This window comes from Tachypleus tridentatus, chromosome 11 (assembly GCF_004210375.1).
Source record: "Tachypleus tridentatus isolate NWPU-2018 chromosome 11, ASM421037v1, whole genome shotgun sequence".
Lineage (NCBI taxonomy): Eukaryota > Metazoa > Arthropoda > Merostomata > Xiphosura > Limulidae > Tachypleus > Tachypleus tridentatus.
The window spans coordinates 8,944,293-8,964,254 of record NC_134835.1 but is presented as its reverse complement, the minus strand read 5'-3'; the positions used below and the strand labels follow the sequence as shown (position 1 = coordinate 8,964,254).

General features: G+C 33.9%; 1 protein-coding gene across 6 annotated transcripts in view; it reads right to left on the bottom strand.

Annotated features, from left to right (window-relative positions):
- Nucleotides 1–2,432: 2,432 nt before the first annotated feature.
- Nucleotides 2,433–19,962, bottom strand: part of LOC143231660 (synaptogenesis protein syg-2-like) — a 243,938-nt gene continuing 226,408 nt past the window's right edge. For 2 of the 6 annotated variants that reach the window (XM_076466229.1, XM_076466226.1), the window contains 5 exons: nt 15,767–15,794; nt 9,129–9,217; nt 6,145–6,269; nt 5,014–5,212; nt 2,433–3,143 (listed from right to left, as the gene is read on the bottom strand). In XM_076466229.1, the coding sequence (XP_076322344.1) occupies nt 5,042–5,212; nt 6,145–6,269; nt 9,129–9,217; nt 15,767–15,794 (413 nt within the window). In that variant the 3' untranslated portion in view covers nt 2,433–3,143; nt 5,014–5,041. Of the gene's footprint in view, nt 3,144–5,002; nt 5,213–6,144; nt 6,270–9,128; nt 9,218–15,766; nt 15,795–15,861; nt 17,677–19,962 lie in introns of those variants that run through there. The other 4 variants (XM_076466227.1, XM_076466228.1, XR_013017101.1 and 1 more) reach the window with 4 other exon arrangements.

Genomic DNA, 19,962 nt, shown 5'->3' with positions numbered 1-19,962 from the left:
GGTTTTTTATCTTATGGTTAGGTATAAAAAAAGGAAAGTCTATACTCCGATAGTGATCTGGCTTCTTAACTTATTTTTGGGTATATAAAAGAACGTGTTTATTCCAATAGTAATCTTATCTCTTAACATATATTTGGGTATAGAAATTAACGTTTATATTTCCGTAGTGATTTGGTTTCTTAACTTATTTTTGATATGAAGATCCCTCATATCGTAACTTATTTATTTCAATATTTTATTCCCATGTTTTGTGCTCTCCTTATACAGGGGTTTAGCTACAAAATTTAAAACTTGAAAGATGATACCGGTGTTTGTTGTTGTTATTGTTTTGAATTAAGCACAAAGCTACACAATGAGCTGTATGTGTCTGTTCACCACGTGTATCAAAACCAGTATTCAACGTTGTAAGTCCCGCAATCATATAGTTGAGCCCCTGCGGGTTGTGTTTACCAGAAAGAGCTATAATTTTGGTCTTATACCTTCAGTACAAGAACCATGTGTACATCTGTCTAACTTGCCATTCTAATGATATGAAGAAAAATGCATTAAATATTTTGTTAATGTTAAACATGTTGCATAGAACACGTTGTATTATTTATTATATTGATGTACAATCCATTAATTATGAATCTACTGTGCGCAATTATTTTTGCAATTGTCAAACTTTTGTATTTATTTAATTTTTGTAAACTCCATTCATTAATATTATATTTCTCCAGAGGTAAATTAAATATAAATTATAACAATTCTGGATTTATAAAATCGAATGTCACGGGGATTCATTCTCTTCCACAGGACCCGCTTTTTCTAATATAAAATTTAAATAAAAAATTGGATCTTTACTTTCAAAACTGGTTGATCATAAGAATGAAAACTACGTGCACTTAACTAGCGCTGAAGAAAGGTAAACGAATAGAAATAATTTTGAATTAAATGGTTATGTTTGTACAAAAAGAAGAAACTGGTTTTAATATTCCAAAATAAGGCCCGACATGGCCAGGTGGGTTGAGACGCTCAACTCGGTATCTAAGGGTCGCGGGTTCAAATCCCTGTCATACCAAACATGCTCACCCTTTCAGTCGTGTTATAATGTGACGGTCAATCCCACTATTCGTTGGTAAAAGAGTAGCCCAAGAGTTGGCGGTGGGTGGTGATGACTAGCTGCATTCCCTCTAGTCTTGCACTACTAAATTAGAGACGGCTAGCGCAGATGGTTCTCGAGTAGCTTTGAGCGAAATTCAAAAACAAACAAACATTCAAAAATAAGTATTATATAAAAGTAAATAATGAATGTTTCATTTAAGATTTTCTTACAGAAACGAAATACGAATAAATAAAATATACGAATTATCACGTCCTTCATTCACTCCTCTCTGACAAATAGCAGTTAGGTGATGAAAATCGGATGCATAAGTGTGTCATTTTTTATCTGATCAATACATCTTACACTTAAAAGGAAATACGTCAGTTTAAAACGGTCGGCCAGTTTATGTGAAAGGACAACCCATGTGAAGGTGTAATGTAAAAGTAGATAAGTTAATCAAGAAACAATAATGTATAGGTCCCCTTTGATAAGGATTTCTGTCATATTTCCCACTAAAATGTTGCATACCCCAAGGAACTGAAGAGTGAAACATGTATTCATATTTTTCTATTTGAAGACGTACCAAGCAAGTCACCTATGTGATCGGGCTGTTTAAACAGCTGCTGGTAAACTGTTCTCCTCGCATACTAGATGGCTAATGAAAAGCATGCAGAGAAGAAAGGTGTTCTTTGAACATTAAAGTCATAATGCCGAAACTTTTTGTAATGGAACTTGCATTGCAGGGGTATTATAAATCACACAGTCGTCAGACAGAAAATGATCGGATGTGGCGACGAGCACGATTGTGTCTCAGTGAAGCTCCAAAATCAGTCGTGTCATTCTAGCATTTAGAGCATATTTATCAATACTCCAAATTTGGCCTAAATTTCCGTCCTACATACAGAGTCATGGCAGTGTTTATATTGTTTGTTTTGGAATTTCGCACAAAGCTACTCGAGGGCTATCTGTGCTAGCCGTCCCTAATTTAGCAGTGTAAGACTAGAGGGAAGACAGCTAGTCATCACCACCCACCGCCAACTCTTGGGCTACTCTTTTACCAACGAATAGTGGGATTGACCGTCACATTATAACGCCCCCACGGCTGGGAGGGCGAGCATGTTTTGGCACGACTCGGGCGCGAACCCGCGACCCTCAGATTACGAAGCGCACGCCTTAACGCGCTAGGCCATGCCAGGCCGCAGCGTTTATATGTTCCTCCATCTTGGCTGTCGTCCGTACCTTGCCTATAAAATTTATAGTTGGATAAATTCAAGTTTTTTTCTTTGTATACATGTTTTTCTTTAGATAAAAAAATATACTTTTAACACAATACAGTTAAATTGCTTTTATTAATATTGTTTCCTATTTACAATGAATTATTATACAAAAATCACAAGAAATCATTAAAATTGAAGTCACAAAATGACTACAAACTTTAACAGGGGACTTTCGTATGACCACAAAAAAAAAGAAAGACAGGTTTTGTTTTTGTTTGCGCTATACGAAAACAGCTTACATGGGAAGTGTCATGGTCGGACTTGAAAGGACAGCGCCACCATACGTGCAACAAACGTCACAGATTAAATACAATTTCAGCAGATAGCAGATATTTTTAAGCGATGTCCTGTGGTAACTGGAGCGTCGTTCTTCTGGTTTTATAGAACTTTTTTTTGAAGGTTGAATACATTATACCAGTACCGTTACTGTTGTCATTGTAACCAGCTTTTTTTCTGGCATATTCCTTTTCTATTCCTGGTTTTGACAAAAGGAAAACACAGTTTTCCTGGAAAGCTGATACAGTCTACAAAGTCTCCTAATAAAATACGTGAATAAGTAAAGTATATCATTGCCACCAGCTTTCGTGAAGTTTTAATATATATTTAATATTCTCTGTACGCATCAAAACCGGATAAGATAAGGATAGAGAACTAATGTTTTGTCCCAAAGCTACGTATACACAACAAACCCCATGTTTCTTTAGGGTTGCGTCAAATGGATCATATTCGTTAGGCACAATATTACTTTACAATTGCAGTATCCGATGAGGGAACGTAGAGACCTTGAAAAGATGCAGCGTAATTATTCGTTCAGTTTCTACAAATTACACAACTGTAATATTTAATAACCAATTAAACAATAATTTATCATCAGTGTAGCAAAAAAACATTAATTTTAGGTTCTATTACCTTGTTCTTTGAATAAATAGTGCAAAAATAGTTCGTGCAGACCATGTTCATCAGTAACGAACATTTCTACCTAAAGGTTAAAAAAATCATGCTTGCTTCAGTGTGACTTTAAGACAGGGTAAACACAGTAAGTTTTATAACTTAAACGGACTGAAAATGACAGTTAAAATATTCTGTAGTGAGGACTCTTTGAAACAGTTGAAATTCATTAAAGTTTTTAAACCTACTAAGAAAAAAAAACTTAAGCAGAAATATTGATATATGTACAGTTTATATATTCAATTATAAACTAGCTATTATTTCGATTGGCAATTAAAATATCTTTGGTATTTGATGTAGATAAGCATTTTGCTTCAATTTGAGCAAAGGTTATTGAGTTTGAATAGATCGTCATGCACAAATCGTATCATACGTAAATATTCGTACATTTAGTTATACTGTTATCTCTTTAGTGCTGAGTGAATGAAGCCTCATATAACTCTCTTCACTATGTGTTTCTGTATAAAATTATATACTTGATATATGTAAAACAAGCAAGGTGTTCAGGAACGTATACATATATCTTTGTTACGCACAATTATAGAACGTTTACTATTAGAGTAATCGAACGCCATCTGGTCGCACATAATTATGAGTCGATTTCCGAGGAAGATAACTGTTTACACTTACTATTAGAGACTGTTAATTAAAACTAGGACTTAATTGTACTGGATTCGTACTAATAGGTGAGCTATTAAATTAGACATTCAAACGTTTCCCTGATTAAACTGCATGTTAGATTCAACATTATTCAGGTAATTTTGTAATTATGTAATTTTAATATGATACCTGAGAATGCTGAGATCATAACGCATTATTCTGTCTTCGGACAAAAAGAAGTCCCTCGTTTAGATTAATATTCAAAGCCAACAACAATATGGCGAATGATCACTGACTCTTAGGAAGATGGCTATTCGTCAAAAGACTGTGATGTCCCTAACGTACTATTCTGTAATATGTATGGCTCTTACTGAATGAAATGTCGTATGCATATATTAAACGACACATTTATTTGTCCTTATAAAAGCAATAACTCTATATTTTACTGTCTTCACGCTAGCGCCTGAATTTCTAATACCCTTTCTGTTTACAAATATATACAATGTACTTTTAAACAAATAACCACTATTTAACCATGATGTTAAAGGTTAAATATCCAAGAGAATGGTTATAAAAGTTATCTTAACACAATTATTTCTCTTCGGAAACTTAGAAGTGAAACTATTTTTGAAGGTCACATTAATAACCAACTATAAGATCTATTTAGATGCTGTCTGCGTAGTTTGTTAGATGTATTTTAATATGTTTCAACAATGTCACTAGAAACGAGGTATTTGCTATAATATTATTGAAAAAAATTATGTTATAGAAATAACTAACAACAACTTAATTTTTTATTGTACGTTCACTTGTCAACAAACGTACTGATGTAACATCTAACTTCCCAAACAACACCTTCGAAGTATAAAACGAACAATAAAGAAAAATACCTATATTGATATAATTATAAATTATGTGTATTGTTTGTTACCTTTGCAGCACGGTATTCTGTCAAATCATGCAAAAAACATAACGAAATTATTACAAATATAAATTGAAATAAATCTTTATGTATGTCCTAAAAATATTTTGTAAGCTAATTAAAGTTTTAAAAACATTGTTTTCTCAGTTTGAATGATTAAAGTACACTCACTAAACGTGTACCTGAATTTCAGCATCAGACCTCTGAGCATCAGACTTCTGTGTTGCGCTCTTCGGCTAATTCCATAATTTCCCCAGATATGTTTCGCCTCAGGACTGGTGACGATCGCAAGACTTTCACTCGTAATCCGCTTTCCTGAGAGAGGCCGTGAACGGTGGCTACCTGGGGAAGGAAACTGTCAAGAGCCGGCCACGGTCTTTCCTTCAAGAATGAAGCAAGGACTGATGCATAATTTAAGGTTATTTGGTTATATAGCTATAAAGTATTTGAAGTTTTAAATCGATACCAGTTTGAAACGGGAATTTCTAGTTGAAACTAAACCGGATTACCGAACCCGTATTGTATGTACGACAAATCACACGGAATAAAAATCGAGTTCAAAAATTATGCGCAATGCAATTAATGCTGAAATATTTCAATATGTTGAAAATATTAGATTCGATTCGTGAACATGGCAACTGCTTAGGCTTAGCTAACACGACAAAGTATCTCACACGTATCTAGCAAGTGTATGAAAAATATATAGATATATCAATACGATTTGGATACCTTTCATTTTTCTACACGTTTAAAATCTATTAGCATGAAAAGATTCATCAAAAAATTCGTAAATCCTCTATAGAACACACAACATGGTTTAGTTGTCACGTATCGTGCTTTGTGCAGCATCGTGCATTTAGAATTATAAACCAATATCAATACAGAGCGCACTTTATTGTGTTTAGTATCCCTGACAGCTGTCAATTGGTAGTTAGCCCTCGCGAGATAAAACTATATAAAACATGGTTACTGGTCAGGACTAAACTTTCATAGAATGTAAGTATTTTTAATGAATAAACTTATCGAGAAAAGTTTAGCAAAATAATTACAAACCTTTGTACGTCAACATACTTTTCGATACCATTACATTTTCACGGTGACAAACACAATTAATTATCACACAACATAAAGAGAACCGAACGAAGTGGTGAGAATTATTACCGAAAGGAAAATAAGTAGGAGTCAGTGTTTCTCCCAAACGACTTTCGTTGATGAAACTCGTTTAATAGAAAGGTTTACCGCTAGCTACTCGAACCTTTCAGATTTCAAACATTAAACCTATTTCTACATTCTTCTCTTAGCGTGTCTCTAACCTGTTCAGAACCACGTGGACTGCTCATAGGAATGTTCTGCACTTGACCTGCATTCTTTGGAGTGGAAGGCCATCTAACACTGTCGCAGTGGAAAATAAGGTCTCCGTCGAGTGTACTTCTAATTTCTGTAACCAATTCTTAAGATCATGGAAATGGTTCGAGATAAAAAAAAACAAAAAAAACTTAGTAATAAAGAGCAATAATAATACTGAATGGTAAACTTAATGTTAGGAAGAAAGAAAGTTAACTCGAGTTGTGAAAGTTCATTTATTAGGGAAAAATCACACTCATACAGTAAAACATAATTATAGCATAGAAAGTCGCGAACTAGGAACAAAACAGATTTGACGTTATGTTTATCATTCGTAAAGTTGGCTAGTTTGTTTTTGAATTTCGCGCAAAGCTACAGGAGGACTAACTGGACCTAATTTAGTAAGACTAGAGGGAAGCCATCACCAACTTACTCTTGGGCTATTCTTTTACCAACGAATAGTGGGATTGACCATCACATTATAAACCCCTTACAGTGACAGGGATTTGAACTCGCGACCCTCAGATTAGCAGTGGAGTGCCTTAACCACCTGGCCATGCCTGGCCAAGTCGATTAGAAAATGAAATCTTGATATTACCTATAAAAATCATTATATATATGAAGGTTAAAAGTATCTAATAAGAATAAAAATAACGTCTACGTAACTTTTAAGTAAATAAAGACATGTATTTAGAAAATAGAAATTCTGACAACAAATTTATTAGTTTAGCACGTTGTGAAACTTCAAAGTTACTTTAAAGTAAAAAAAAAAAACGTGTGTGTACATAGAAACAAGTAAACATCCATATTACAGCATGTCAAGTTTTCCTAACTAAGAACAAAGAAACCTTGGTATAACCTTTAGACTATTGAAAGTCGTTGAAAATAATTTAGAACGCTCACTATAACGAACCACAAGTAAAAGTGTTCGATTTTTTTTCTGTTAAAGTTTCGAAGTTAAATAATGCCTTATTTCTACTTCTTGGGTACATATGAATAATGTCAGTGCACGCTACCTTCTGAACATAAAGCTTTAACCGCATCTTTTATAAACAACCCCTTACTTTGACGTAGCATCGTACAGTCTGTTCTCTACTGACCTGTAAGGTAAGAAACTCCCTCACACCATGTATTTACAATTTAATGACATGGACGTTTTTAAGTGCTGACAGTAATTATCACGATGCTTAAAATACGGATTTAGAGCATATTTCAAAAACAATTACCAATCAATGTGCGGTAGTACACCTAATCTGTCTTCACGGATCCTAGGCTCCCTTTACCTGTAATAATTTGGCGTTCATACTGTTGTCTAATTATCTGTTACAAATACACAGTTACTATCGCTTCATGTACCATTGATCGGTAAGTAAAAACAATCCCTGTCGATAAATGTGACCTCAGAACCAAGACAGAGAGTGCATGTATTGTGTGAGGAACGGAGAACTGTTTAATAAATTATCTTTGTGTTCTGTACGCTTTGACCATTTCAAGATTACCAACAACAACAGTACTAGCCGTCTGTAACGGAAATCGAGTTTATAAATGATAGAACACCAGAGATTTCGCGTAAGAAAAAAAAAGGTTTCTTTCTGTATTTTAGTCAGGAAATACACTTTTCTTTCTCTATAGGAACAATACCTGAACAAAGGTGAGAAAGCAGTATATGTTGTGGTAATATAGAAATCAATAACTCTTTATAGTTGACGAGTAAGAGCATATTACGCAGTGAACGTAATTAATAACACACGACGTTAAAATCGAAGCGATTCTCACCAGATCCCATCAGGTGAAACGAGAAGTGAAAAGCCTTTTCTAATTAGTGTGACATTTACAAAAATACAAACATTTAATTTAGTGTCTACATAACTTTACATAAACAAATGAGCGAGAGGACGTTGTTGCTTGTTACAAATTTTCCGTCCCTAAACATTGTCACCAAATGTTCTTTACAATGTTTCTTGTTACAATGTCCCTAAACATTGTCACCTGTACATTTTATTTCAATACTGTAAGAGATTTTTGTTTACTCCCACGCTCTTAAAGCCGTCCGAAATATTTCTATGTACATTACGTTTTCTGATATTAACATTTATTTTATATTAGGATTTTTACTTTGCAACAAATATTGTGATAATTTCTGTTGTTGTCCCAGTTGTTTTGGATTATTGTGAAGTCCAACCCATTAATTAAAACGTTCCGTTTCTTTACCTCAAATTTCGCGATTAAAATACTCAAAGTTCACTAATGGGCCTAACTTCGCAAATAATCTACGTCTATCATAAATTACATTTAACCTGAACTCAATACTGAACTATTTATGTGCTTAACTTGCTGAGATAATCATGAGCTGATTACAGAGTAACAGAGTGAATAACTCATCCTAAGAAAGTCAACGACTTAATAAATAACTCCAGCCTGACTAGTATTTTTTATATATAGTCGAATTGTTTCTTTCGAAGAAAGCTTCAGAAAACATAACGTCACACCTTTTTACATTATGTCGAATTTTAATCTGTTAAGTTACAATATCTTTATGTTTTTAGTATTATAATAGATATTTATTCATACGTTGTATTTGCTTATTGATTTTAGAACTGTAAAAATATTTATTAACAATTGTCGGCACTGTCTAGCTATAAATTGTTGTTTTTTATACATAGCAATTTTAGTACCGTGTTAGATATTTATTTACGTATACATTAAGTGTTTTGTATTAGAATAAATACTTATGTATAAGTGTAATTTTTCTGGTTCAGAACTCGAGAACATCTCAACGAAGCTTATCCATCAGTAGGGTTTCCATGGTTCTATATTTTCTTCATGAGTTTTAGCAAAAATTCTTTCTTTTAATAAGCCACCAAAAGTCAAAATATTGTTTGTTTTTATTTAGATTTTGAAGGCATTTCATTTGAGCTTAAGCATACTTGTATAGAAATGTTATATTCCATACCTGGAATCAAGTCGGGACACCTCTCGTCATCTAGCATGGACAGTGGAGCATAACCTTCTCCACTGGCTTTTAAAGTTAGGCTTTCTTCCCTATAAGGGTAAAAAGGATGAATTAAGTCCTCACAAATTCTACCTTTTAACTTAAAACAATGAGAACCAGAAAGTAATAATTTCAACTTATTTTAATATTAAAAGTTGAGTATTTGTAAATCGGTGTATAAAACCTCAGTACCAAACAAAAGGCAAAATCAGTTTACGGTGAGATAAAGTTTATGGTTAACAATAAGCTTTGATTCTTGAAATTTTCAGATGAGTTAAAGTCCAAGCACTGTTTTAACGTTTCTCAGAGCTGTAGCTTTACAGTGGCACAGCGATATGCCGTTCGATACCTGTGGTAGCCAAAGCACAAATAGCCCATGGTGTTGCTTTGTGCTTAACTATAAGTAAAGAAACAATCTCAGAGCTGCAACATCAAAAAGCGTTAATTAATTAGCAATATTGCTGTTGTATTAGTGCAACGATGAACAGTAGACTATTTGAGCTCTGTTCACGTGGGGTATCAAACCCCGTATTGTAAGTCTAAACTTATCAGTGACCCCTACAAGAAGACCAAGTCAGGATCATAAGTTAGTAAGTTTGTTTTAGAAATGAGATGATTTGTTTGCAGAAGTATATAAAGGTAATTAAAACGTCACAAAAGGATGAGTGATTCATTTATTCTTCGTGTGTCTTCAAGTGCATTATTTCAACCTACTTGCTGTTAGCAAGAAGGAAAACGAAAAAAACCAAAACCCTGTAGAAATCTCTTATGATAAATCGTGAAAAATTTATGAAAAATGCGTGAAATGGAAACCGGCTCTACAAATAGTTTTTATTCCCACGTATTCTCATGTCACATTTGTTTCTTAGATAAGAATGAAAACTTCGCTACTGGTTGTTCAGCTTTATTAATGTTGTGACGCCATGCACTTAGTGACTCTACACTTGAAATACATGCTCCTATATAAATCAATAAACATTGTTACGATCCTTTCACTTTGACAAATATAAAAGACTATTTTGAAGAAGTTTAATTGTAAAGCCTGCTGTTATTTTATATGATGAAGACCTTCAGACAACTTTAAAACACGGTAATAAATGTGTACTTGCCTCCAACTGGATTAGCAATAAGCATATTGACTGTTAAGCTGACAAACACGTTTCAATTCTTTGGGTGGGTACAACGCAGATATCCCGTTACGTAGCTTTGTCTTGGACAACAAATGAACACAATTAAATAATAGAAAGAATTATGTTTTTAAAATTCCCACTTATCGGTTAGCAAAACTTTTATTTTGTTTCCAACGTTTTAATATCCAGACTTAGGCTTAAATGATTTGTTTTTTGTACTTACGTTTGACAGTTCATTGATAGATTACCTTACTGTTGTTATTGGTCAATCGTATGTTTGTAGATTACTATTAGTGTAACTTCTCACGTGATTCTTTTTTTTAATTAAATTCTGTTAGCACTGATTCTGATGATGGCAGATGAAATGTTTTGAACAAAATAAATAAAAGTTTCTCTACCTGCAACCAATGAAAAGTTCTGTAACAAAATGGGTTAAAGATGGACGAGTAGCGTTAGCGCTTGGTTGATCCACTTTACGTTATGAACCAGTCATTGTAACGTTTGGTTGATGCACTTTACGTTATGAACCAATGTCATTGTGACGTTTGGTTGATCCACTTTACGTTATAAACCAATGTCATTGTGACGTTTGGTTGATCCACTTTACGTTATGAACCAATGTCATTGTAACGTTTCGTTGATCCACTTTACGTTATGAACCAATGTCATTGTAACGTTTCGTTGATCCACTTTATGAACCAATGTCATTGTAACGTTTGGTTGATCCACTTTACGTTATGAACCAATGTCATTGTAACGTTTGGTTGATCCACTTTACGTTATGAACCAATGTCATTGTGACGTTTGGTTGATCCACTTTACGTTATAAACCAATGTCATTGTGACGTTTGGTTGATCCACTTTACGTTATGAACCAATGTCATTGTGACGTTTGGTTGATCCACTTTACGTTATGAACCAATGTCATTGTAACGTTTCGTTGATCCACTTTACGTTATGAACCAATGTCATTGTAACGTTTGGTTGATCCACTTTACGTTATGAACCAATGTCATTGTAACGTTTGGTTGATCCACTTTATGAACCAATGTCATTGTAACGTTTGGTTGATCCACTTTACGTTATGAACCAATGTCATTGTAACGTTTGGTTGATCCACTTTACGTTATGAACCAATGTCATTGTGACGTTTGGTTGATCCACTTTACGTTATGAACCAATGTCATTGTGACGTTTGGTTGATCCACTTTACGTTATGAACCAATGTCATTGTAACGTTTGGTTGATCCACTTTACGTTATGAACCAATGTCATTGTGACGTTTGGTTGATCCACTTTACGTTATGAACCAATGTCATTGTAACGTTTCGTTGATCCACTTTACCTTATGGACCAATGTCATTGTAACGTTTGGTTGATCCACTTAATGAACCAATGCCATTGTAACATTTGGTTGATCCACTTTACGTTATGAACCAATGTCATTGTGACGTTTGGTTGATTCACTTTACGTTATAAACCAATGTCATTGTAACGTTTGGTTGATCCACTTTACGTTATGAACCAATGTCATTGTAACGTTTCGTTAATCCACTTTACGTTATAAACCAATGTCATTGTAACGTTTGGCTGATCCACTTTATGAACCAATGTCATTGTAACGTTTGGTTGATCCACTTTACGTTATGAACCAATGTCATTGTAACGTTTGGTTGATTCACTTTACGTTATGAACCAATGTCATTGTAACGTTTGGTTGATCCACTTTACGTTATGAACCAATGTCATTGTGACGTTTGGTCGATCCACTTTACGTTATGAACCAATGTCATTGTGACGCTCCATGGTGTGCTGTGATGGCTAATTTGTCAAACGTCGGATCTAAAGTTTATAGTAGTTTTGTAATGTAATATATGCACTTTGAAATGGTGGGAGGAGTTATATCTGTGATAATGAATCTCTCTATTGGTAAAAGGAGTTATATCCGTGGTAATGAATCTCTCTACTGGTGAGAGAAGTTATATCTGTGATAATGAATCTCTCTACTGGTGAGAGAAGTTATATCTGTGATAATGAATCTCTCTACTGGTGAGAGGAGTTATATCTGTGATAATAAATCTCTCTATTGGTGAGAGGAGTTATATCTGTGATAATAAATCTCTCTATTGGTGAGAGGAGTTATATCTGTGATAATAAATCTCTCTATTGGTGAGAGGAGTTATATCTGTGATAATAAATCTCTCTACTGGTGAGAGAAGTTATATCTGTGATAATAAATCTCTCTATTGGTAAAAGGAGTTATATCTGTGATAATGAATCTCTCTACTGGTGAGAGAAGTTATATCTGTGATAATAAATCTCTCTACTGGTGAGAGAAGTTATATCTGTGATAATAAATCTCTCTATTGGTGAGAGGAGTTATATCTGTGATAATAAATCTCTCTACTGGTGAGAGAAGTTATATCTGTGATAATAAATCTCTCTATTGGTGAGAGGAGTTATATCTGTGATAATAAATCTCTCTATTGGTGAGAGGAGTTATATCTGTGATAATAAATCTCTCTACTGGTGAGAGAAGTTATATCTGTGATAATAAATCTCTCTATTGGTAAAAGGAGTTATATCTGTGATAATGAATCTCTCTACTGGTGAGAGAAGTTATATCTGTGATAATGAATCTCTCTACTGGTGAGAGAAGTTATATCTGTGATAATAAATCTCTCTATTGGTGAGAGGAGTTATATCTGTGATAATAAATCTCTCTATTGGTGAGAGGAGTTATATCTGTGATAATAAATCTCTCTACTGGTGAGAGGAGTTACATCTCTGATAATGAACCTCTCTATTGGTGAGAGGAGTTATATCTGTGATAATGAATCTCTCTACTGGTGAGAGGAGTTATATCTGTGATAATGAACCTCTCTATTGATGAGAGAAGTTATATCTGTAGTAATAAATCTCTCTACTGGTGAAAGGAGTTATATCTGTGGTAATAAATCTCTCTATTGGTTAGAGGAGTTATACCTGTGATAATAAATCTCTCTACTGGTTAGAGAAGTTATACTTGTGATAATAAATCTCTACTGGTTAGAGTAGTTATAACTGTGATAATAAATACCGCTATCAGCGACCAAAGTTATACTTGTCATATTCAAACCAATTTTTCAACTTAGAATAACACCAGTTTACCCTCCTTCTGGTCCCCATTCTGTTGTAGGGATGGTCATGTTTGAACTTTAAAGGTTTTCAAACTGAACTTTGAGCCCATGTGTCATATACAAGTCTATCGAGGTTGGAAATACTAAATATTACGCCTATTATTTTGTTTGTGTGGTAGCCAGAAGTTTGTATTTTATATGCTCATTTACCATATTAAGTCCTTACATACACCCACAGCACTTTTCAAATTCACATCGAAGTTTTTTTTCGATAAATTCATAGTTACAATGAAAAAAAGCAAGTATTACTATGTTAACTACCTCATAACTATAAAATAAGTTTAGGAATAACTGCATAAAGTTTTGAAAGATTTTAAAAGTTTGTAATGCATGTTAAATCTACACATGTTTAAGACGAATTTTCTAAACTTTGGGATACTCTTTCAACATTAGTAGAAGGAAAGGTAGAAAGAACTAATAATCAGAAGGTGCTATTTCGTTTTTACTATTAAGAGACTTTAAAGGTTTTAAACCTTGTTTATAGATGGTTTAAATGTGATACAAAATCATATCTGCTCCTTTCCTTCCTCAGACAATTCGAAACTCTCTTCAAGTTTTATACTGGTTAATGTATACGTATATATACTATTATTCTATTTATCTCGTATCCACTTTAAAACGGAGTCAGTTCGTTTCATCACAAGTTTCCGAACTTCTCTGTTTAGCTTCACTGGGAAGACACTTAAAAGCAACATGCTTCAACAGGAAATCAGAAAATGACAAGTCTCATATATAAGAAATGCAGAAATACTTCGATGATGGCCCGCTCCACTGGGTGAAATGAAAATAAAACAACCGCATGATAAATACAAGTAAACTGTTGGACATTTGCAAGAAAAAGACAAATAATTTGGTCATCATTTTGGTGCAATGACCTTCATTGAGACCACAATCATCCTCGTTTGACCACAAATTTGACAAAACAATTATTTTCTCCTTACATACATAGATTCCAATAATTTATTTCTGTGATAGACACTTCTTTCTTTTTTGTCTTTGATTCTCAACAATTCCGCAATATATTAAAGCTTTAAAGATACAGTAATTAGTTGTGTTTGAATCAAACCAAATGGTATAACAAACACTATGGAATATTTAATGAATAGACGAACTGACGAACAGAGGTATATTGCTCTTGAAACAAACTGATGAGTAAATAAACTGTTATTAATGAAGGGCAGATTAAGTCTTCTAGAACTAACTTCAAGATAAAACAACCTCTATTACGCTGTGGAACATTAAGGTGAAACGAACATGGCCTTTAGTGTATGTTGCATAGTGTAGTCTAGCTACACCTACAATTAAATCACCACGTTTAGAACTTATCAAAGAGATGACTGTATTAAAACTCAGTGAAAATTTGCTTCAAGTGGTTGCTATATATCAAGCCAGTTGTTTCTGAGCTAATTCAGTAGACTGTCTCTCTAACTGATGGAGGTAAAATATTACCAACGTCTATTAAATAATGCAAACATATATATATCCAAACACACGTATAATTAATTTAATAATTAATTAGAGAATGACTGCAGAATAGATAATATTATTTCAATGAATATGTAATTAATAAACCAGAAACATGTTAATCTTCCCAACTCCTACTTTTTCCATGGAATTACAGATAAACAAATTATAAATAGGTTGCCCTTACATTATCATACTAGGCTTGTCTTAGAGATTGATGTTATTGTTTAAGTTTGCTTTAAATATTGAAAATGGAATCTGTCGAGTTCCGAATCTGTGTCTTCTTTTACTGTAAATAAACAATGTTGTTCATCGTACGTTTTACCTTCCTGTGGAAGTAGGATTGTAAAACCAACGAAAATTGAGGTATTCAGTTGAGACTTGTCCCATAAATATTCATCTCAAGACATGACGAAAAAATGAAATCGAAACGTTTATGAAGACAAAACGTGATTAAACCTATTTAAAGTGGCTCCCCCTACAAAATAAAAAGCATCAAGAAATTAAAAGTTTCCCTTTTGGTCATTTGGATACTACTCCATATTGATGTGCTACGCATGCTCGCGAGTTATTTCGATGTATTCGCTTAAAATAGTGTTTCATATATATTTTTACAATATAAAAGAATAAAAAAAATATATATTATAAAATATTCCAGCTTGGAACATACTTTTATAGCAAGGATATTGGTAACCTAGTTGCTAAACAGTTGTTGCCATGACAATGAAGAGTTAACTTTCGCAGCAAAGATATTGGAACTTAGTTGCTACACAGTTGTTGTATTAACAATGGAGAACCCAAGTGACATTTCGATTTTTTTTCTTACCTGTTTTCCTCTCCATTGTTGGTGGCAGCTTACGTGAATAAAAGATATTATCAAAATTTAATAATAAAAATATGAAAGCAAACACGTACATTTTGCCACAACTTGTAATGTAAAGCAGTATCTAATCTGTTATAATAAACAGATTTCCATTCCTTTAAATTACAAATACTCTTGTGATTTTCGTACATTTTAACTGAATACATTGTTCTTTTTTTCTCTAAACAAAGGCTTATCGGAATGTAAAGAAATTCACTACAACACTATAAATATTCCTTTAACCTGTATGTACATATCTCATACGAGAGGTCCTATTAAGTGTAAGTTCACTAGCACTCAGTCAGCTAATCACATATTTTTGTTGTTAACTCACTAAACTTAAAATGCTGTTAAACAATTCCATGATGGGGAATGTGGATATTTGTAAAATTTTGTGAGGAGCTTTATTGGGTCTATAAGAAGTTATATACAGGGTGGCCCATAAGTCTCTACCCATCCATATGTTATTATGTTATATTCAATTACGCATGTATTATAAATTTGTTTCTTTTTTTCACAGAAATATGGCCATGTAAGTCCATTTACACTTGAAGAGCGTATTGTGACAAGTACGTGGGTACATGAGCGCAAGAATACTGGTGGTGATACACTGGATACATAAGATATATGGATGGGTAGGGACTTACGGGCCACCCTGTACAAATTATCAATCTTTCATTTTGTGTTTCGTGGTTTTTTGGGGTATTTTGTATTTTTTATAATTACATAAAAAAGAAGCAGCATTCAGATAAACTTTCATTAGTCGCGAATTACAAGTGATTTTATAATATTCAAGAAACATGAACAACAGATATTTGATTTCAAAGAGGAAATTGGTCTATTTAACAGTTCTTTCTACAAATATCTCTCTTTGTTAGCACTTATAGTGGGTCTGGCATGGCCAAGCGTGTTAAGGCATTCGAATCGTAATCCGACGGTCGCAGGTTCGAATCCCGGTCGCACCAAACGTGCTCGCCCTTTCGGCCGTGGTGGCGTTATAATGTGACGGTCAATCTCACTATTTTTTGGTAAAAGAGTAGCCCAAGAGTTGGCGGTGGGTGGTGATGACTAGGTGCTTTCCTCGAGTCTTACACCACTAAATTAGGGACGGCTAGCACAGATAGCCCTCGAGTAACGTTGCGCGAAATTCAAAACAAAAACGAGCACTTATAGTATTTTGCAAAAGAGTTAAGACAAAGTCAAAGTTTAAATTTTGAAACTTAGTGGAAACGCTTAAGTTCAGCAAATAGCTAATTTTTTGTGTCCCTTTTTTGTTTTAATCACTGTAGACAGTCTTTTAGGCATCGTTGAAACATATTTAATCAACCAACCTTTGGAATTTTACTCCAAATGTCTCTAATTCACTCCCATAAATTTTTTTCTGGACATGACTTTTGATTTAAGTTTTTGATCTATCAATATATTGATCGTCGATAAAGCAGAGAGTTCGTATGAAAGCTTTACGTGGTGCTGATTGGTCACTCTGACAAAATGCTGCAGATTTGAAATGTTCCCTAAACAGTGTCAAGTACGCCCTAAATCGCGATACAGAGACACGTAAATTCGAAAATAGTGAAGGAAATAGCAGAGACAGAACACCTAATGATACTGTTGTTAAGAATTTCTTTATTTACATCGCTTTTGAAACAGAAATACGACTGACACTGGTCTCAACCACGAGATAAAGGATCATGTACCAAATGACAGGCAGTGTCCACATCTAGAGAAGACTCAACGGAAATTGAACATTTGGTCGTGTAGCAGTTATAAAACCTTTACTTCTATCTTCAATTATTGTCAAGTGACTAAAATGTGCAGAAAGTACAAAAACTGAACTGCTGATGATTGGAAAACGGTGTTGCGGACAGATGAGTCTAAATAAGAAATATTTGTTAAAGATTGTACGTCCGGCGGAAATAGGTGAAAGATACTTAACCTAATGCACATGAAGAATAGGAAGTAATGTGATGGTTTGAGGGTTTTTCTACTGAGATGACAGGAAATATTTGTAGAATAGATGGAATAATGAACCAACGTAAATACCATCAGATATTAATCCGTCATGGTATTCCCAGTGGTTTCTGTATTGTTGATAAAGGATTGATACTAATCCATCATGGTATTCACAATGGTTTGTGTATTGTTGGTAAAGGATTGATACTGATCCATCATGGTATTCACAATGGTTTGTGTATTGTTGATAAAGGATTGATACTAATCCGTCATGGTATTCACAATGGTTTGTGTATTGTTGGTAAAGGATTGATACTAATCCGTCATGGTATTCCCAATGGTTTGTGTATTGTTGGTAAAGGATTGATACTAATCCGTCATGGTATTCCCAATGGTTTGTGTATTGTTGGTAAAGGATTGATACTTATCCATCATGGTATTCCCAATGGTTTGTGTACTAATGGTTTAGGATTGATACTCATTCGTCATGGTATTCCCAATGGTTTGTGTATTGTTGGTAAAGGATAGATACTAATCCGTCATGGTATTCCCAGTGGTTTGTGTATTGTTGGTAAAGGATTGATACTAATCCGTCATGGTATTCCCAGATGTTTCTGTATTGTTGGTAAAGAATTGATACTCATTCGTCATGGTATTCCCAATGGTTTGTGTATTGTTGGTAAAGGATTGATACTCATTCGTCATGGTATTCCCAATGGTTTGTGTATTGTTGGTAAAGGATAGATACTAATCCGTCATGGTATTCCCAGTGGTTTGTGTATTGTTGGTAAAGGATTGATACTAATGGTATTCCCAGTGTTTCTGTATTGTTGGTAATGTCATTCGTATTCGCATTGATACTCATCCGTCATGGTATTCCCAATGGTTTGTGTATTGTTGGTAAAGGATTGATACTTATCCGTCATGGTATTCCCAATGGTTTGTGTACTAATGGTTTAGGATTGATACTCATTCGTCATGGTATTCCCAATGGTTTGTGTATTGTTGGTAAAGGATTGATACTAATCCGTCATGGTATTCCCAGTGGTTTGTGTATTGTTGGTAAAGGATTGATACTAATCCGTCATGGTATTCCCAGTGGTTTGTGTATTGTTGGTAAAGGATTGATACTAATCCGTCATGGTATTCCCAATGGTTTGTGTATTGTTGGTAAAGGATTGATACTAATCCGTCATGGTATTCCCAGATGTTTCTGTATTGTTGGTAAAGAATTGATACTAATCCGTCATGGTATTCCCAATGGTTTGTGTAATATTGGTAAAGGATTGATACTAATCTGTCATGGTATTCCCACTGGTTTGGGTGTTGTTTATAAAAGATTTATACTAACCCATCAGGGTATTCCCAGTTGTTTGTGTATTGTTTATAATACTAATTCGTCATGGTATTCCCAGTTGTTTGTGTATTGTTTATAATACTAATTCGTCATGGTATTCCCAGTTGTTTGTGTATCGTTAGTAAAGGATTAATACTAATCCGTCGTGGTATTTCCAGTGGTTTATGTATTATTGGTAAAGGATTCTTTATTACTTTTATTGCTGTTAACACTGAAGGTTATATTGGTTATGAAGGATATTTTTTGACATTGATGCATGTGTGTGTTTCTTAGCAATATTTTTAGAAAACGGCGAAATGGAATTTGACAAAAGTTGGTATATCTTTGTTCAATGACCCATTTCAGAAGAGATGGGTTTCTGTAGGTTAAAGGTCATTTATATCCAGAAAATGATTATATCTTAACATAGGAACTATTTTTTTCACACTATTTTTGCAGTAAAAATCACTAGATATTGATTAAACTTGGGGAAATTATGTAGAATATAATTAGTTACTTATCTCCCAAAAACAGTAAATGTCTGTTGATAAGTGCGGACGTATGAAGACATTTTCATATCATTTAACAACAGAATATGATCAACGCTGAGTTGTTGAGAACGCCTTCTGCTAACACAATAAAACTACAACAGCTGTCACTAACATATTAAACAAACTACAATTTTAACTGATACAGAAAACATTCAAAGACTGTCACTAATATAACAAACATGCCACAACTGTCACTAATAGAATGAAATTACAACTATCACTAATACAATGAAATTACAACTATCACTAATACATCAAACATACAGAAACTGTCACTAATATTACAAAAACACTACAACTGTCACTAGTACAATAAACAT